General features: G+C 38.8%; 1 protein-coding gene across 13 annotated transcripts in view; it reads right to left on the bottom strand.

Annotated features, from left to right (window-relative positions):
* The window catches only part of LOC108705540 (CUGBP Elav-like family member 4), a 614,898-nt gene that overhangs the window by 479,053 nt on the left and 113,676 nt on the right, over positions 1-22,169 (bottom strand). For all 13 annotated transcript variants that reach the window (XM_041580672.1, XM_041580670.1, XM_041580671.1 and 10 more), the window contains exon 2: positions 11,480-11,562. In XM_041580672.1, coding sequence (XP_041436606.1) covers positions 11,480-11,562 — 83 coding nt within the window. The remainder of the gene's footprint in view (positions 1-11,479; positions 11,563-22,169) is intronic.

The following is a 22,169-nucleotide window of genomic DNA, read 5'->3' as shown; positions in this document are numbered from 1 at the left end:
TACACCCCCCAAACTATCCAAAATTATTTATTTGTCTGTTACACAGAGAAGGAATAGTTAGTAGATGTTCTGAATTCATTGAGTAGATATTTTTGTCTCATCCAATTGGAATGTTCCTGTGATCTGTTTAATATCTCTAGTTTCTTGTACTGAATGTCAAGGTAAAACCTTCCAAAATTCTCAACTCATCACCAACCCATGTTGGAGGCATGTTGGCTGGAGAACCCTACTTTATGACATCAATGCATGAAATGGTATCCTTGTTAAAAGCACATCGTCACTTGTAGCACATACACAAAAATCCTCATCATCACTATAACATATCCCCCTTTTCATGTTATTCATACATTATAATTCACCTTTGTAGAGGATGGCTTGGCTAGACCTGTCGTTTTACAGTTTTTTAACCTGGCACAACATACATGGACCTTGGATTCCAGATGCTGGCACAGTGGGTTGCCATAGACAATCTTTATGGAAATGCAACTCTAATGTTTACAAAGCAGGTGGTAAGCAGGTGTTTTATCTCATTTGCTGAACTGCAATATCAAACTACATGGGATGTGGGTGTAAAAGGAGAGCTGTTATCTTCAAGAGGAATAAAAAAGTCAAGCCTTTGACCTTCTGGTCAGCTGCAGCAAGTCATCCTTTGTATGATGTGAAAATCCTCCCAGAAGATGTGTCCTTCAAAATTTGTGAATATGCAACATCAATACATTTTCCCCACTCCAGGTGTGTTGTACAGCTACGTGCACTTTATTTATAACAAGATAAAAAGGCAGCACTTCCCTAGGGGACAATTAAACATGTGTTTCCCTTTCAAAACTTAAAGGGCATAACAGCAGCCTGTGAGCTCAAAAGACTCTTTTAATCGGTAGAACCGTTCCTGTCTATCAGGGCCTAATAAACTTTGGTTTACAACACATAGATTTTTATGGATTTTAAGTTATGTTGCTCACAAATGAGAAGGATAGTGCACAGAAATATTACAATGAAAAAAATAAAGTGTGTTGAAATATGGAAGGTTGCCGGTAATCCCTGTGTTGGGATAGGAATAAATACAGGCAAAGAGAAACCAAAATAGTTTTCTCTGGTTTACCCAGGAAGTTGTCACTACATTTATTGGCTAAACTTTGTTGTTTAGGGCAGAGGCTCCTACAAATGAGGGCTTTATATGGAAAGACTATTTGGTCCACTAGACACTCCTGGGATTCCAGACTGAAGGGCATTTGGGGGGTTATGGGGTGAAAACTTATCTGATATTCTAGATGCTCTTGAAACTATGTCTGAATGCCTTTGCCATCAATGTTTCTCCATATCTGTAACCTTATGTTTTACAGGAGACCCTGACCAATGGTTGGACCTCTACAATATTTATAAAAGGCTCAGACCAAGGGTCACTTAGGGTGAAATGATTATTTGGTCAACTAGACACTCCTGGAACTCCAGTCTGAAGAAAAATGAGGGTGATATATGGGGTGAAAACTTATCTGATGTTCTAGATGCTCTTGAAACTATGTCTGAATGCCTTCTACATCAGTGTTTCTCCATATCTGTAACCTTGCTATGCTCTACTGGAGACCCTGACAAATGGTTGGACCTCTACAATATTAATAATGGGCTCAGCTGAAGTGTCACTTAGAGTGGAATGATTATTTGGTCCACTAAACACTCCTGAAACTCAAGTCTGGAGGGAAATTAGGGTGATATAAGGGGTGAAAACTTATCTGATGTTCTCTATGTTCTTGGAACTATGTCTGAATGCCTGCAACATCAATGTTTCCCCACATCTGTAAAGTTGTTATGCTCTACAGGAGACCCTAACCAAAGGTTGGACCTCTACAATATTAATAAAGGACTTAGCCCAAGGGTCACTTATGGAGGAATGATTATGTTGTCCACTAGACACTCCTGGAACTCCAGTCTGAATGGCAATTAGGGCGATATAAGTGGTGAAAATGTATCTGATGTTCTATATGTTCTTGGAACCATGTCTGAATGACTGTTACATCAATGATTCCTCATATCTTGTTATGATCTACAGGTGACCCTGATCAATGTTTGTACCTCCAACGGGACTTTAACAGAATACATCTGACAACCACTGCCTTAGAAAATAAAAGATGGTTCATATTGTACAAAAAGATTATTCTCATGATTATTTGTCATTTGACATACAGTATGATGAGACTGATGCATCCAGGTCACATTTAAGGATGTTGGGAATTGTACAACACAACTGACCTCCATCAACTACAAATACTTGAAAACTTCTGAGCTACATATAAGGATGCTGGGAATGACAGTTCAACAGTAGACACGGGCCTACAGATAGGACATTGCTTTGATCTTGAAATGATTTCAACCAATCTACCCCAAACACAGCCAATGAGTCAACAAGATGAATGATGTTATTGCCTCCATCCCAAACGCAGTCCTTATTTGCACAATAATGAAATAAAAACATTAATCTTGACAGACGAGTCATATTTTTTTAGCATTAGCCTTCAGCTTGAACTTTCCCAGAGACAAACGAGCAGCCACTAAGCTTTTCTGCTTTATTGCTAGAATATCTATTTTTTTTAATTCCACTGCCATAGCTGAAACATTTTGGATTTGTATTTTATAAATTACATTTATTCTGAATTACATGGAGACAATGACAAATAAAAATCTAGAGAACAAGAAGAGACTTTTGTCCCTCGTACCTTCTTTTTTCTTTCTTGTTTTTATCTCTTTAAAAAAAACTTTCAGTAGTGAGGAATCTCTATTGTTCAAAGAAACTACTACTATGCCTTTTAATTTAAAACGTCTATTTTGATATAGGTATATGCATAATTGTTTGTTTTATTATAATTAAGCTGCATTGGAGTATTGCTTTGGTTTCCCGTTTTTTATTTCCCATTCCCATCATAAGCTGAGCTAGTTCAACTAGAGTTAATGAGCTCTGTATAAACCACCTCCTCCCTTCACCCTTTGTTGTGATTTGCTGCCTCTATCAAGCTTTTAAATAGGGGTCCCTGACCCCGGCAGGCTAAAAACAATTGCTCTGGATGGCTACAGGGCTGTTATAATTGTTGCTTTTTCTTGCTTATTTTCCTATTAAGCCCCACTCCTATACTTATACCAGTCTCTCATTCAAACCACTGCCTGGTTGCTAGATAAAATAAGACCCTAGCAACTAGATAGTCTCTCAAATACCAAATGTAAGTTTGCTGCCCCCCAAAAAAAAGAGGTGCCCGATGCACAACAATGCCCAACCGCCCCCTGATCACCTACTCCCTGCCAACCCACTCCTGCCCCCACTGGCCCATTATCTTCCCTCGCAGATTCTTTATAGAGGAAGGGGACCCCATTTTCTGGGCCACCCTGTTCCCCAAGCCTCCTAGGGTCTGTTTCCTCTATAGCCACTGGAAAGAACATAAAGAACTCCTGCAGATAGTGTTGTTGCTGGAATCGAACCTAGTACCCCAGTGTTCCATAACTAACCATTGAGCCACCCTGCTGTCCATTATGAATGGCGCTCCATATATATTGAATTTTGATCAAATTCTTTCTGTAGTACATGGATTATTCCTGCCCACCCCAGGCACAGCAAATTGTAATCTACCAAAGACGTTGGACAGACTGATGGAAACATGTCCCTATTCCTTCTCACCCCGGCTGCAGCCCCTCCCATGCAAAGGATTAGCACAGATTATGGTGAATAGTGTTAATTATATGTAGGCAAAGAATAATTCTCCTCCAATCTGTTCTTGATTTCCCCAGTGCCTGGTAATAAGCCTTTTTTTTAATCTGGGAGCCCCGTTTGTAAGATCCGAGCCCCGGACAGGGATATTGATTGCTTCTGAGAAACCATCACAGCCGCTCACCTAAATTACCTTTGATATGTGACCTTTAATATAATTACTACAACATCAAAGATTTTCTATAAATTATTGAAGGACTAATACAGTTCATCGTTTAGCTGCCCGGGAGGATGAAAATAAACAACGAGCAAGTTAATGGTGGGACCCCCCCCCCAAAAACGCATATGGGAAGCCGAGTTTTATATATGGAAGGATGCGACAGGAGGAATCTATAAACAGGGAAGGATCAATACGACACAGTGATAAGCAGCGGATATTATGCTCTAAAACACCGAATTCAGCAATCAGACACAAATAGTCGCCATCTCCATGTGGCCCCCACCCCCCGTAGCCGAGTAAACGCAAGCAATTTGCTCTGTACTTAATGGCAGGCAATCTGAGGCCATAAAGGGGTGCACAGCAACTTTTGAAAATTGCACTTATCTGCGAGATAATGATACTGCCTCAATAGAACCTGCTGTGTTTCTGCTACAACTCCCTAACAGCCTCAACCAGATGAGTTGGCTGAGAATTCTGGGAGTTGCAGGGATGACCTCCTTCTATGGCTAGGCTGCTGTTGGACTACAACTCCCAGAATCCTCTGAAGTGGCTCTCTAATGCCCATTATTTTAGGGTGAAGCCCAGCAAAAGTCCCTTGAAAGCTCCAGCTGTTGTTAAACAACTTCTTCCATAAGGCATACATTCATTGTTGGGTTTACACCCTCTTTAACCTCATCTCATTGACATGCCAGAGCTTTGGCTGTGATACTTGCAAGACGCTAAAACCCTTCCCTCTACTGTTAACAGGTCCGATGGGCACAATGCTTTATGGGACTTGGAGTCATACTTCAAAAGACGAAAAAGGAGGAACCAACCACTTCTACCTTGCTTTATTGGCACACATTAACAGTGTGAGGAACAGCAAAGGACAGATGCTACTTTCAATATCAACTACATTTACAAATGACTTTAAAACCACAGAAAATGTTTAATTCATGTGTAATGGAAAGTTGCCAGGGATTACATTTCCTCTGATTAGCTTGGTGCAGTGTTTATGTTCTACCTCGGAGCCCTAGGTTTAATCCCTAGGTTCACTGGCCTCCAAAATCAAGCCTCACATTCATTTGTACAACCATTCAGCTAAAGCTCTGCAAACTTGGGCGCTGAGATTTCATGCATTATCTTCCCCTCACTATGGTCCTAGCAAGAGCCATCTGACCTTCATCTGGGCAAACTAGAAACCTTGGCATTAAATGCCAGTAAAAGCTAAGAACTTTCTGCAAGCACCGGTGACATTTGTGTTCCCCTAGTTCTCCAGGTAATTATATATACTCCAGGCCGCCTCGAGCATTGTTCTAAGTAGTGACAGGAGGAGGAAAAGTTTTATATAGTTCCTTTGTAAACTCATGTAAAGGAGGACATAGACCTTTGACCCGAAAATGCTTTCCTCACCCTCCCTCTTTTCACTTTTCCTTCCATCTTTTTCTGTTTTATGGTGATGAAGTGCGTCTGATAATGCAGGAGACTGTTACCAGGCAGAGATGCGGCTGTCATAAATAAAACAGCTCTACTTACACAGGAGCCATAAACAGACTGGTTTCTTTAAATAAGCTACCGTGACATTATTATGAGTTCAGAGAGGCAGTTGCAAATTTTCACCATCAGTGTTAACTGAAGCCGGGCTTCAGACTTCATCAGTCATCAGACATTTTTGCTTTAGAGCTGGAAAGTAACCCTTTCAGTTTGAGGGGGGGTTGGGTGGTTGGGTAGAGACATGTCATTTGGGGTGACGTTTTTTTAACAATGAGATAGTAGGGCCTACCCAGCAAGTAGAATGGGGCCCCAATGAAAAAGAAATGCCCCTGCTTGTGCACTGATGCACCCCTATCCATGCCCATTGTACCCAAACCCCACCCATGGTCAACCCAAGCCCTGTAGACTTCCATCACCAACCAGCCCTGTTTTCAACCCTCAAATCACATGTTCCTGTCTCTTTATGGGAGTCATGACTACAGTACCCTGGTTCCCACTTGATGGATTCTCTCAAATCACACTTTCCTGTCTCTTGATGGGGAGTCATGACTACAGCACCCTGGTTCCCTCTTGATGGAATCCCTGGGTTCTGCTAAAGAGAGAAGGGTTCTTTTTCTTCTTCTTCTTCTTATTATGAATAATAATAATAATAATAATAATAATAATAATAATAATAATAATAATAATAATAACAATATGTAGGGTTTCATTTATAGTTGGTAGAATTTATGCAGGGTGTGGCTTGGTGTACCTCTGCATGATGGCAGTGGATCAGAGACTCTAAAACTCAATGTTTTTTAATATCAGAAATATGGAAGGCATGTCATTAAAGTAAAGCTTGTTAGATAGAGACTCATAGGGGTATCAAGGGGTACAGGCCATTATGACTGGCTGGGGTTTGTGGTTCTTAATAACTAGCGTTACCTGGTGTATCACTGCAGATATACATATACATTAGTAAACAATTTAAAGGGAGATGCTTGAAGTAACCGATTAGACATCTGCCTAAATACAGAGACACCAACCTTGAGGGAGCCAGGACCCCATCATATACCCAACACACCTAGACGATTCTCATGACTGCACTATAGCCAAGAGCTGTGGAATGTATGGGAAAACTGATATGTCTGTGGTCTGCAGCCTGACTTTCTTTATAGCAAGTGTCAGTCAGGCATAAAAGTTTGAGATGATCAATGAAAAGGAAAAGGTTAGTTGCATTTACTTGCAATTTGGACATAGACCTTTCCATTACATTTTAACTGCTAGCTTTCTTCTAGTTGTAGCTCTAAAAGTAAAAGGGGAATACCTAAATTGTGTTTTTGTAGAAATATGGAAGAATTTGGGAAAGTGCAGGCTTAGGGATCATTACATGTAAATGGACGCAGCACATTCTCATTTTATGGTATCATCATCATTTATGGTATAACAATAAATGAGTGAACACAAGACTGACAAATCTGCATTATATTGTTACGTTCCTCTCTGCCCCGAGACACCTGGGAAATACTCTAATTTAATACAAAAAATACAAAAAAATATGGTGATGTAACCCAGACTGTCTGCGCAATCCATCAAAATCCATCAGTAGCAAGAAAATGGGCCAAAAAAAGGATGAACAAAAATGTCATTATGTCTCTCATTATTGATATTATTATGGGTAAAAGATCTATTATCTGGTATGCTTGAGAATAAGGGGTCTTACGGTAATTTGGAGAAGCAGTAACCAAACTGCGTGGGTTCTTCACAGGGGGAGCTTGGGGAAATGCTGGTGGTGGGGTGCTCAGCTTGAAAGCCAGTTAGGTTAGGGCAAGATGGAGAAAGCTGGGCAAAGTGGAGACAGTAGGGCAAGATGAAGACAGTAGGGCAAGACAGGGAAAGGAAGGGCAAGATGGAGACAGTAGGACAATATGGAGACAGTAGGGTAAGATGGAGACAGTAGGGCAAGATAGAGATAGTAAGACAATATGGAGACAGTAGGGCAAGATAGAGATAGTAAGACAAGATGGAGACAGTAGGGCAAGATGAAGACAGTAGTCCAAAATGAAGACAGTAGGGTAAAATGTGGGCCAGATAGAGAAAGTATGGCAAGATGGTGAAAGTGGGGCAAGATGGAGAAAGTGGGGCAAGATGGAGACAGTAGGACAAGTTGGAGACAGTAGGGCAAGATGGAGACAGGAGGTCATGTAAAGCCTGTCCAGAATCCCTTCAAACTGTAGACAGCCCAGTGTGCATTGTGTTTCAATTATTAAATTGGTTATTCAATATCTGTGCCCTAGATGTGCCCTATGCTGAGTCATTTTAGCTTTGCCTGTGTTTCAATGGGGCCAAGCGCAATAAAAAGAGTGAAATATTGAATCGTCCCCACCCCTCCATTTGGTTTATTTAATGTTCCATTAGGCAGCACCATCTCCATTGTACAGTATTTATTAACTGATGGAATGGATGTCTTTTTAGTAATGTGATTGGTTGGACGCTGTCCAATCGCTGAATGGATGGAACAAAGCAAGCATTATCATATTTGTAGGGAAAGTCAACTTTTTCCCCCATCACTGAAGAAACATGGGGTATTTCTTATAAGCTGGGCAAATTGAATGATACCTTGATTTCATATAGAAAACCTTTGCAAAATGATGAGTTGGGCCATAGAAGAAGCTTCTAAAAGCAGAGACTATATGTAGGTATAGCTGCAACAGGAATACGCTTCTTGCTCCCATACTACTAAGCACAATGCAGCAGGAACAGCCCTAAGTTTGCTCATAGTCTGTACAGAGAGATCCCATAAAACTATGGCAGCATAGGTATTCCCCTGTACTAAGCACAATTCAGCAGGAACAGTCCCCTAAGTTTGCTCATAGTCTATACAGAGAGATCCCATAAAACTATGGCAGCATAGGTATTCCCCTGTACACCTAAGATTGGATGTTATTTTAATATTGTGGTCATTGACAATAGCCTCAAGTGAGACAAGTTGAATCAAGAGCCAGACTATGCTGAAAGCCCTAGACTTCTGCCTGATAACCTGTTGTAGATCTACAGAGTGTTCAGCTGTTGGTGAAATGTGACTCCCATCACAGCCAACAGCCTTTGGATTTTAGGGGTGCTGAGATTTCCAACTAAATAGGTACATCTTTATCTACTGTGTCCAACTTGCCCTTCTGTCAACATCTTATTCTATTGTCTCCATCGTGCCCTACTGTCTCCATCTTTACCTACTGTCTCTATCTTGTCCTACTTTCTCCATCTTGACCTACTGTCTCCATCTTGTCCTACTGACTTCATCTTTACCTACTGTCTCCATCTTGTCCTATTGTCTTCATCTTTACCAACCGTCTCCATCTTGTCCTACCATCTCCATCCTGTCCTACTGTCTCCATCTTGCCCTACTGTCTCCATCTCGCCCTATTGTCTGCATCTTGTGGTCTTCATTTTTACCTACTGTCTCCATCCTGCCATACTGTGTCCTTCTTATCCTACTGTTTCCATCTTGCCTTACTTTCTCCATCTTGTCCTACTGTCTCCATTTTGTCCTACTCTCTCCATCTTTTCCTACTGTCTCCATCTTTACTTACTGTCTCCATCTTGCCCTACTGTCTCCATCTTGTCCTACTGTCTTCATCTTTACCTACTGTCCCCATCTTGCCTTACTTTCTCCATCTTATCCTATGGTCTCCATTTTGTCCTACTGTCTTCATCTTTACCTACCATCTCCATCCTGTCCTACTGTCTCCATCCTGCCCTTCTGTCAACATCTTGTCCTACTGTCTCAATCTTTACTGTTTAACTTTACTGTTAAACAATTTTGTCATGCCATCGGGTCCCATTTTGTCTCAAACTGTCTCTGCCTAAATTGGGGAAATATTGCCCCTATCCATTGGTGTAAGTGTCTGATCTAAACATCACTGTTTTTAAGGAACAATAAGATCAAATTCTCCTGTAATTCAGTTGTGTGGCAGTCAGCAACATTATTGATCTTTACATATAAAACAGCCACTAATTTGCTTCTCTTTACTTTAACAAAATGGACTGACACAACACAGTCAACAATTGTTCATATCTTCATATCTTTTTATCTTCATATAAAGAAGCAACATTTTTGGTCAAGGAGATGATATACATACAGTATTTTAAAACCACATTTAAGCCCTTAATAAGCATAATTTATTCAGATAATGTAATAGCCAGTACTGTGTTATATGTCATATGGACCCTGTGCCGTGCATAGATCATAAACAGAAGGCCCAATATGCAGCATCACTTTTTACTGAGTACACAAAGTCTCATAGAATAACAAAATTACTTCTTATTAGAAATGGTAAATCATTGCCATAAACCCATACTGTATTTTCCTGTGGCCACAATGATAATAGACAAATCAACATGTAAAGGCTATATTGAATTAATTTAAAATATTTTTGAATACCAACAAGAAATGGGAAAGAAAACAATTGCAAGAGATGGTGGCAACATTTCAGTAAATTTATACATTAAATGATTAATGGCCTCAAAAAAATTACAGCATTGCTGTGGGTCATTGGGTCATAGGTACAATATTGTTATTAAATAGAGCTTTATTGAAAAAAAATACAGGGGTGGTTTCAAGATAATCTAAATCTTTAATTATCCTCCATAGTTCAATTTACATTAACCCCAATGTACGGAATTGATCTATCTATTGATTTATCAATCATGCATTTAGTGTAACCTGTACAACAGGTAAATCAGAGTACTAACATTTATTTTGAAATCACATAAATATTTCCAGGTCCGTACTCATATTACGCAATGTATAAAATCATTATCTCATGGAAAAACTACACCAGCCATAACACAACCAATTCCACTTACACACAGAAGTGCACAAGCACCTGGGCAAATGTACTTATCTTAAATACATGTTTAACATACAATTATTATGAAAGATGCAATTATACATTAAAATGTTGTTGAGTAATATAATGAAATAAACTGTCTTCAAGGAATATATGGTCATGGTTGGTCTTTTGAGAGATGAACACACAAACCAAGAGCCAGCAACATGGACCTGGAGATTCTATAGCATAAAAAGGGGAGACTAGGTGAATGTAACCAAAACTACAGATACCATACTAGATGCATCAACTACATTCCATATTCAGATGTCTGACCATGAGCCACAAGTAGACATTGCAATAGAACTAGTCATTGCTCCACAGACAATTTCCTGAAGAACTCAGGTTTGAACTCAGTGATAGACTTGATGAAACATGAATAAGCAACCTCATTTCTCTGGAAAAGCAGAATTTTGATATGGACAGACGTTCAAAAAAAATTCATTCTTTGGTCAAGAGGTTTTTTTTTATAATAATATGGGCCCATCCCTTTAAGCCTGGGTGTTCCCTCTCTGGTAGAGAGGGGAACCCATAACGGAGATAAAAAAAAGTAGTCTGAGGACTACTATTCGTTGCAGATCTTCAATCCTGTTGCTCAACAACAGTTTAAGCTCCTCAGAAAGGGCATCCCTGACGCATAAAATAAATCACAAAAACACAATTACTTTTCTCATCGTCATTGTCCAGCCCTTTGAGGACATGGTCCACAACAAAATAATATCCTTTCACATGTGGACAATATTCTGTTCTTCATGGATGAAGATGACACATAAGTTGTATTTCATGAAGGACGTTAACTTGTGGGCCAATTTTGATTAGCCCAAAAATGTTAAACAATAACATCAACAAGCAAGAATTGATTAATGTCTAATGTCCAATATTTTCCAGTCTCAATGAAAACAAGCAGATGAATCTTACTTTTCAGTAAATCAGCTGTCATTCTGACCCATGAATATTAAGTATACCCCCTCAATAAATGACAATATCTGCCCAACATCACCAAATATACAGTATCTTATTGTAAGGTGGACATTGTGGGAACCCATACTACTTAAACAGGCACTTGGAAAAAAAACCTAAATGGCATCAGATTTCCCTCTTAGACCAACAAACCATAAAATATCCAGCACTTATCGATTTTAATATGTCAAAGAAGAACGTTTTACCATGAAGATCACCGGCACACAGTACCAAAGTCAAGGCAACTACTTAGAAGAGAGGTGGACTTACCCCTGGCAGTGTCTTCTGCTCGTGCAGAGCACTCTGGGCCTTTAGTGCAGATTCTCTTTCACAATATGTAAGGAAGGCACAGCCTGTGAAATAGAGGGGAGAAGGAGAGTTTACCCAGTGTGTTCTGCAGATACAGGTAGCGGGACTCATTAAAACAGCACAGTATGGGTTTATTTAAATACATCTGTTCAATTACATTGGAGTTCCCAGCTTGCTGTGTGTGTACTGAAGGGGTCTCAGCGAGAGCCCTGATTCCTTTGTTTCCAAAATCAGACTTTGAAAATATATTCCCACATTCAATTTGATACAACCAAAAGTTAAGGAAAGACAAGATAGATATGGAATATTTGTTCACTAGAGGCTCCCTATCCTCATACATGCTCGTTCTACAGCTACATTCAATATAGGGGTTACATGAGTCTTTTTATGATGATAATGGACTGACAGGAGGGCTTTGGATGAAAATAAGTATAATTCATGGGACGGTGGATTAGAAAAAGAAAGAGAGAAAATGTCTATTCAATAATGACTCTGGACAAACCCCTATTGGACCAATGGGTCTCCCATCGCCTGTCCTCTTTAAGAACCATGGAGCAAGACTTAATGGATCAACCAAACCCTCCTGCCATTTATTTTGCTTCTCACTGTTCATTTACTATCTCACTGATTTGTGAAGCTTGGAAAAATCCAAGCACATTAATAACACAACAGGATTTAATATGGAAAAAATAGCTCCAAATGGAGCAAAATTACTCCTCTTCCTGCGCAGTAAAATTTTCCGTTAAGCCATTTCCCTGTAAATTCCCAGCTCTGGCCGTATATCCAGAATACTTAGCGACTTCACACACAGTTGCGTGTAGAACCCTTGCGGAGATTTTTTAATTATATTTCAGAGGTATAAATATTTGTTGTTTAATGATGTTTACAAGAAAATACATCAAAGCAGTAATTAACGCAAAAGGCCAACAGTGAACAACTAGAAGAGATATTTTATTTTTTTTTAGCCATGATTGTTTTGCAGTTACTGTACATTTCCTTTTCCCATAAGCACAGAAGGCTTTATAATCTGCATTCAACATTAAGGTTTTAGATGGTTTTAGATGGTATTACCCAACCACCGGGACTTTCTTAACTCATAGATTGTCATAGAGGATTTAGAGGGACACGTAAAAATTAGAAGATATGTTCATTTTATAAAATAAAGAGTGAAATACGGTGAAACCTCAATTTTGATTCTCACAATTTTAAGTTTTTTGGGTCCCACCAATCTGCATTGCCCTGATTTTAAGTTTTCGTGGATTTTACACAATTTATTTTCAGGTCCCCTGGAAAACATAAAAAGGGGGTTTCACTGTATTCAGGAGATTGCAAAGCTGTACTTCAAATATTTATATTTTTTATATTTACAGGTATGGGACCTGTTATCCTGAATCGTCAGGACCTGGGGTTCTGTAATTTGGATCATTATACCTTAAGTCTACTTGAAAATCATGTAAACATTAAATAAACCCAATAGGCTGGTTTTGCTTCCAATAAGGATTAATTATATCTTAGTTTGGGTCAAGTACAAGTAACTATTTGTTTTATTACAGAGAAAATGGAAATCTATTCTAAAAATTTTTATTATTTGACTATAATGGAGTCTATGGAAGACAGCCTTTCTGGATAACGGGTTTCCAGATAATGGATCCAATACCTGTATATATAAATAGTGCTTTATTGAATCAAACTGCTTAATTTAAAGTCTCTCTGCTAAGTTAAAAACTCCATACCTCATCCTCATGCCCATTCCCCTATAAGCTACCATGATTATTTTTTATCCAGCCCAATAAAATTATCAACAAAACTGAGACAGAAGGTCAAAATAAAGTATAAATATTTACCCTCCACCAAGAAGATGCTGTTGGTATGGAAATGTATGTAGAATGCAACGGTGTGTTAAAACTGGTGATTTTTTTTAACCAATAAATTTTGTATTTCTTGGTCTTTTTCCGCATGGGCAAAAATATTTCTACAGAAATCCAATCAATCTTTTCCCCTGGAAAAAAAGTCCTGCTACGGCAAAGGCGAGGAAAATAATTGTCTTTGTGGGGGCAAGGAGAGAGCCGACTGTTGGATCACTTGTAACCAAGCTTCCAGCTGACTAATCAAACCGAGAGGTTGAGTTGCATTTAATTTCAGTGCTAAATCAGGGCAATGAGAGCTCTCGAAGGAACGAGAGAAAGTGCTGGGAAGCAGAAATAGTCCCACGTCCTGCAATCCTAATTAGCCACATAATGCAGAGTTGTTACAATGATGAACTGATTGGGGTAATACTCCCAAAATGGCAGCTATATATTATCACCTAGTGCGATGACTCTAGTGACAAGGTTATACAATAGATTACTTTCTGCTTAGGCTTGCACTGTGATCCAGGTATTTGGGATATGGCATCATTTCTAAAGCAGTGTGATACATGTTACTCTTTATAATAGAGAGGGGGGAAGAGAAGCATAGGGGGGAAGCAATGGACAAGAGTAGAGTGGATATAGAAAAATGGAAGGAAGGAAGGAAGGAAGGAAGGAAGGAAGGAAGGAAGGAAGGAAGGAAGGAAGGAAGGAAGGGTATTCCACATACATGGCTGAGTTGCTGCTTAGCACAGATTCCCTGACTCTATACAGAAAGTAGCACATTCAGAAGACTTGGATACTATGATTAGATCACTCATTAGTAAACACGCATATTTGTGGTGTAGATCCCCTGATTGTACTTAGCTAGCATGAACCTATTTTTAAGAACATATATATTTACAATATTACGTAGACACATAAATTAACCCCTGGCTTTCCTGTCGCCAGCTTTAAGGGGCTTAATAGACCATTGACCTGAATGCTGGATAGTTTGAAATTGATTACTGAGAAATGCAGCGTGTTCTCTCGACGACTTCTGGGGACACATTGGTCTCTTTGGCTACAGACTGGAAGTCTTAACCTCATTTAACATGTTTTGTCTCGACCAGATAAAAATTCAGGATGTGCTCAAAACCTTTCCGTTGAATTGTTGCACATATGATTATACTGGATGCCCTATGAGATAAAAAGATGAATTTTATACGGGTATTTTCTTATCTTGGCCTTAATGGTTTTTTTCCAGACTGAGGTTTTAGGTTTTTAACTTGAAAATATATAGTATTGAATTTTTCAATAGTAGTTTGGCTAACTGGTACAGTATGTCCCATGACATGGCATAGTTGACTTTAGAAAAGACTGGCTGGGAACTAACTCTCCTTTGGACATGCACATCCATTGCTCCAAAGACAACCTGACGGCCATTTTCTGTTTCAGACCAGGGTAGTGTATGCCAGTGCTTTCCAGGGCACCTCCTGCATAATCGACCAACTGACCACTATAAGGAGTAGCAACATCTCCATTCTCCAAATACAATGTCGTTGCTGTAGGGCATGGCATACTTCCTAGCATTGCTGGCCATGCATAAACGGGACCCGGCCTTCTTTCATCTCAAGAAATATCAGAAAATACAATGCAACCTGGAACACCACTGCTGGCACCCGCTGGTGGCGCCTTGTTGTACAGTGCTCAGTCTACTCTGCACTTTGTCAGTCTTAAGTTCAAGATGAGTAATTACTATGACTTTTATTACATAATTATAATATACATAAAATAATAATAACACAATTAATGTACCAATTCTGAGGTGTTGTTTGTTACTTGATGTCAGTGGTTCTCAATTCATGTTCACATGAAAATGTGCCTGAAGTTGCACCCAGCTTTTAACCCATTCCCTGCCACCAGTCAGAAACATGTCCGTCTTACTCTACGAGCCCACATAATTACTCAAGATTTATGCACCCACCTATCATATCAGCCTGTCAATCATCTCTCTCCAGCTTTTCCTTTTCAGTTTCTCCATCACATCATCTCTGCCAGCTCCGATGGTGTGTACCCTGTACCTGAATCATGAATTTTTCCCATGACACCAGCCCTTTGTACCAATATGAAGAAGTCTTATGACAGATCTGGAGATAATTTACAATTCCATGACCCCGCATATAGTTATAGTAATATAATATAGTGGGAACTGGCTTGTGTTATATATTAATCCTAAAGAAGTGTGAAGTTATATGGATATTTAAGATTCAATGGTGGATAAATTATGAACTTGTGCACCAACAATTCTTAGTTAGTTTCCATAATCTATGGCCTGGCAAGTCTGACCTTGACCTCTGGCTGGGTTATATCTACAGAAACATTTTCATCCAGTGCTCATTGTAGAAAGTAGAACATGGATGGGGGGCATAAGTGCTCCCAGAATGAGAACTAAGAGCTGTACTCTTCCCTTATGGGCCCTATAGAGTCTAAGGGGTACATTTGTTAAGATTCAAATTAATTTATTTCCATGATTTCAGAAAAAAAAGCAGAAAAAGTGAATTTAAATATTTACATATTCAAGGTCTCCCAAAAAATTGCCATTTTATTATTAAAGTTTTTTTTTTAAAAAAAGTTGAGTTTTTAAAAATGAACAGAACAATGTGATTTTTCCCCTCACTAATAATTGCAATCAAGTTTTTTCCATTTTACGTTTTTCCATAAATATGGTAGAGGCTGAAATTATATAAAATGACAATTTAAAAAAATCTAACATTGGAATATAAAATATGAAATTGGAAAATAAATATGAAAAATACTGGAATGCCAAGTATACGTTGAGGTTGTCATGGGAGTCCAAGGGAAAGGCATCACAAACTAGTGGTATCTATAGGACAAAGCTCATACCCCTTAGCTGTTATCTCTACAAACACAGATCTGAATATCTAGGAAACAATTCGTGGGACCACCCAGTAGACTTGGGTCAATAAACTTAACATTGGCTCTTCTAGACACATTTTACGAAATTATTTAAATGGTAGATTTATGTTGCTTTACACTGTAATTAATCTGTTTATGATAAGCAGCTTGAAAATAACAAGTGAGGCTGGTGGTTATGGGTGTAATAAAAAATAAAAAAGTGTCCTAAGTTAGAAAGACATAGGGGTAAATTTATCAAAGAGTGAAGTTCCGCCACTAGAGTGAAATTCTACAGCTCTCAATTCATTTCTATGGGATTTTTAAAAGGCGTATTTATCAATGGGGGAAGTGAAACTTCACCCTTTGACAAATACGCCTATAAAAATCCCATAGAAATTAATGGGAAGTGGCGGAATTTCACTCTAATGGCGGAACTTCACTATTAACTTCACTCTTTGATAAATATACCCCAAACTGTAGTATCTGATAAGAAATGAGCTCTGATCTGTCTGCTGCAAAGAGACTAATGAAAGTAATAATCTGTCTGGCTGCTGTGGGCTCCCATACAAGTCAGAAATGTCCTTTGTACCTTCTGTAGCAGTTACACATGATGATAAAAATAAAAAAAAAACTGGGAATCAAAAAAAGGATTAAAGGCAGTGAATAAATTACCAGTAAAATTGCAATTTTGAAATTATCATTTTGAATAACATCTTAAACATGGCCGCGTTTACACCATGCCTTTAATTGCATAACAAATAGGATCAAGCCGATGTCATTAAGAATACAGCCGAGCGTGAATTCGCAATTCTCATAGCAGACGTAGGAAGTTACGTATAATAGCAGTAAAAAAATAAATAAATATATGAGTGGACAAATAATTATACTACTGAGCATAATAAAGCCTGCCATTATGCTAATCCTTTTAGCCACAGAACTTGGCTTTCTTTCAGTGCTCCCGTTGCGGAATTGTATGTTCGTTTCCAAACTATTGAGGTCTTAAGGAAAAGAGAAAAAAATGGCTGCCGTCGTGTCAATAGAGATCAGTGATTTTTTCTAATTACAGCGTGGGCAGCAATGCAAAAGCAAATATTGTAGCTCAAACACATAATGAAACAGCAGCAATACACGCACTGCTCTTATTAATGATAATACTGTATTTTATGGGTATTTTGGGTACTTAAAGGGATACTGTCACGAGAAAACATATTTTTTTCAATATGCATCAGTTAATAGTGCTGCTCCTGCAGAATTCTGCACTGAAGTCCATAGATTTTTTAATATTTAATTTAACATGGGGCTAGACATATTGTCAGTTTCCCAGGAGCCCATAGTCATGTGACCTGTGCTCTGATAAACTTCAGTCACTCTTTACTGCTGTACTGCAAGTTGGAGTGATATCAGCCCTGCCCTCCCCTCAGCAGCCCATCAGCAGAACAATTGGAAGGTAACCAGATAACAGCTCTCTGGTAAATCTAAAAACAGCACTCAATAGTAAAAATCCAGGTCCCTGCGTGACTCCTTCAGTTACACTACTGAGTAGGAGAAACAATAGCCTGCCTGAAAGCAGTTCCATAGTGCAGTGCAACACTGGCTCTTTCTGAAAGCACATGAATACTGAATAAAAATACGCTTGTTGGGTTTTTAATGAAATTTTATATGGTAGAGTGAATTATTTTCAGTATAAACAAAAATAAATGTTATTTAGAAATAAAAACAACACCATAAAAATTATGACACAATCTCTTTATGGTTTGTCCGGGACTAGATGCTATAGGGTTTAATCATATTAATATACTGTACATATACTGTAATAAGATTATTTATAGTTCTGAAGAGGTCCAAGCAAGTCACTGTTATATGTCACCTATTTATGAGAAATATTGCTAATAGTAATGGCTTCCCTACAGAAGCATGGACAATATTTACCCTGGTCCAGTAGCCTCCTCCAATCAGTGAGAGACTACTCAAGTGATGATGAAAAAAAACACATGGGTTAAAAAATCAGGTCAAGTGCAGCTGAGGGGATTACAATGACCATGAGTGTACATTTCGGTTTGAGGGCCATAGTAAACTAAAGACATTGGGTTTATGGTTTATGAATACCCCTAGAGACCTGCATAAACATCAGGTATAGCAAGATGTACAGTACAGGTACAAACCCACATATTCCCTCTAATGACCCTGTTTCCAAGTGAAAATAAGGCCTCATCTATTTACATAAAACAAAAATAGTCGTTTTGCTTATATCGATTTAATTTGCACCTTGAATCTATCCTCATATATCAGAACTGAAGCAAACCTCAGAAATGATTATGTATGAATTTAAGTCAAGATTATTGCATAGCTCTAATAAAGAATCAGTCCCCAAGTAGATATTGCAATCCTTGGTTGACTGACTCATTATTTCCCCTTTTAATAATTATCACTTTATATTAATTTCTTCCTCTTCCACCTCTACACAGTTTAATCATTCCCTCGTCTGTCCAGGATAGCCCTAGAGGACCATTTGCATGGATCTAGAATAGGAAAAAGAGAGGGATGGGAGGTTAACATCAGGTCAGCACATAAAATGATCCTCGGGATTCTATTTGCTTATATAAATAACAGCTGTTCTACCCAAGAACCTTGGTGATACACGTGTTTGTGCTCTGCTAACGGGATTCTGTCATGATTTTCATGATGTAGTTTTTATTTCTAAATGACACTGTTTACACTGCAAATAATTCACTCTACAATATAAAATTTAATTCCTGAACCAGCAAGTGTATTAGTTGTAATATTGGTGTGTAGGTGCATCTCAGGTCATTTTGCCTGGTCATGTGCTTTCAGAAAGAGCCAGCACTTTACGATGGAACTGCTTTCTGGCAGGCTGTTGTTTCTCCTACTCAATGTAACTGAATGTGTCTCAGTGGGACCTGGATTTTACTATTGAGTGCTGTTCTTAGATCTACCAGGCAGCTGTTATCTTGTGCTATCTGGTTACCTTCCCATTGTTCTTTTGTTTGGCTGCTGGGGGGGGGGGTGATATCAGTCCAACTTGCAGTAGAGCAGTAAAGAGTGACTGAAGTTTATCAGAGCACACGTCACATGACTGGGGGCAGCTGGGAAACTGACAATATGTCAAGCCCCATGTCAGATTTCAAGATTAAATATAAAAAAAAATCTGTTTGCTCTTTTGAGAAACGGATTTCAGTGCTGAATTCTGCTGGAGCAGCACTTTTAACCGATGTGTTTTGAAAAAAATGTTTTCCCATAAAAGAATCCCTTTAAGGACATTTCATTCCTGATTAACTTGTTTTATCCTGAATGATCCTGGACATATTTCAGTGTAAACCTTGCTTCCTGGTGGAGTGAGAGAGGAAGCCTCAATTTGAGATTATGTAAAAAAGGTGTTACCATGAAGAAATGCAGTTTTCTACAGTGAACCATATGCACCATGGACTGAAGCTAGCTACATACAGGTCCTTCAGCGTCAGCAAGCGTTTTGCTCAAACACATGAATAGTGGGAGAGAAATGATGAAGACCATGAAAGCTCCATTAGATCCTTTCAGAAACTGATTGTGTAGCCCATCACATTTCGGTTGCTTCGTGTACTTAAAGTGATCAGACGGATACATGTATGTGGTTTCAGAAATGATAGCAACAGCTGTTCATCCTTCATGCGCTCCCACGCAATATTCCTGATTGAACACTCAGGGTCCGCTGAGAGCAAGACAAGTGATTACAATGACTTATCATTTCATTTTGCCTGGGGTTGGCCTTGACTTTGATCACGTCAGTTCCCCAAGTGTATTGACCATACAATGATCAAATCTGAACGTGTAGTCCATACAAAAATAAGTATTGGCGCAAACCAGGTTATAAACAACAGATAATGTATTGAAGTTAAGCCACAAATCTTATCTGCCATGGCCATTTGTTTGGCCAATTTGGTGGCTTTGCTATAATTCTTCACACATCCAATGACTGTGATTAAGAAGTAGATGGAAATCAGTGGCATTACTGCGATTTAGGGCTTATGTCAGCTAAACAAATACTCACTGGAGAACCACATTTCTAGTTTGATTCACAACCTGCTCCGGAGAGCCATTTTTTATTTACATCCCTGTTGTGTTATTGCTCCAAACAATTACTGAAAAGGGCATTCAGGAGTCAAATGTAATAAAGATGTAAATGCTGTGAAATTGTGTTTTTATCTTTAGCATACACAAATGAAAATCAACCCCCTCCCTAAATTCCATTTTCTCTTTCTTGGAATTCTACATGAATTTCCATGAATGTTATTACTAGGAGGTTGGATATTATATAAAAAGCCGATTCAGTGATTAAACAAAAGCCAAACTTTAATTTCGGTTAAGTATGAGTGCCATTTTATACACTCAAACAACAGAGATATCTTCTGGCAGGGCTTAGTCCTATACATTACTTAAGCTAGGACTCTCCAACCTAAATACAATTCCAAGAACTCTGCTGCAAATTGTACATCAACAACCAGTGAAAGTTTGCGGGTTGGGCAACATACTGTTGCAATCTTGCTCTGTTGAGTTTGTCATGACCAAATGCCTAAATCACCCATTTGTTTCCATTTGTTCTGCTGTTGTGTCCTAGCATTTCTTGATTGACCTACTGTCTTTATCATTTCCTCACGTCCATCTTTTGTCTCCACCTTGACTTTCAGTTGCCTTTCTGCCCTGCTGTCTCCATCTTTTCCTATTATAATGCCCTACAATCTCTATCTTTAAGTTACATATGCCCCAAGACATATACCAGAGCAGTTACAGCTCTAAATTTGTATGAGTCTGTCTTGACCTGTGATATGAATAATCACTTTTTTTTCTTAGCCACAGAAGAGTTATATTGGCATTGTGCATACTAAGGTCCACTAGATATCAAATCATATAGACTAACATTAAAGAAATTGTGAAATGAATAGAGGTTATTGACCTATAACCAAAATAAATAACCACAGGGTTGCCACAGCTGCCCCAGTCATGTGACTTGTGCTCTGATAAACTTCAGTCACTCTTTACTGCTGTACTGCAAGTTGGAGTGATATCACCCCCCCTCCCTTTTCCCCCCCAGCAGCCAAACAACAGAACAATGGGAAGGTAACCAGATAGCAGCTCCCTAACACAAGATAACAGCACCTGGTAGATCTAAGAACAACACTCAATAGTAAAAACCCATGTCCCACTGAGACACATTCAGTTACATTGAAAAGGAAAAACAGCAGCCTGCCAGAAAGCATGTCCCCCCTAAAGTGTAGGCACAAGTCACATGACCAGGGGCAGCTGGGAAACTGACAAAATGTCTAGCCCCATGTCAGATTTCAAAATTGAATATAAAAAAATCTGTTTGCTCTTTTGAGAAATGGATTTCAGTGCAGAATTCTGCTGTCATTTTCCATGACAGTATCCCTTTAACTAAAAGATAAGTCAGTCAGTTATAATTAGTCTCTGTCGAATAGCCCTTATCAGTCTCTACACCTCTACAATGGGTTGCAGGGCATCATTAAAGGGGGGGGGGGTCACAATCATTTCTAAATACGTTGTGCCCTGATCTAAAAAGGCCTTTGTCAGAGTCAAAAGAAAAAAATGATAAAATTCCCTGACAAACAATAAGAACATGAATTAAAGTGTACAGTAATCACTATTGATTTCCCATTTGTGTGAAGAGTGGACAGGCCTCAAATAATGACACTATTACTTAAAGGATTCATCAGACGATCTTCTGGGTAACCACAAAGCATTTTGAAAACGGAGTGATGTGGGGAAGCTCACTGCCGCTGAATCATTTATTCCAACGAGATCTGGCTATAGATACACTGTAGGCAGGTATTATATATACATTTTTCACACAATGACTTTACCCTTTCATCAGCTACTGTAGTGATCATCATTTT

This window comes from Xenopus laevis, chromosome 1S (assembly GCF_017654675.1).
Source record: "Xenopus laevis strain J_2021 chromosome 1S, Xenopus_laevis_v10.1, whole genome shotgun sequence".
Taxonomy (NCBI): Eukaryota; Metazoa; Chordata; class Amphibia; order Anura; family Pipidae; genus Xenopus; species Xenopus laevis.
Note: the sequence above shows the minus strand (reverse complement) of the source record. Positions and strands in the feature narration are given on the sequence as shown.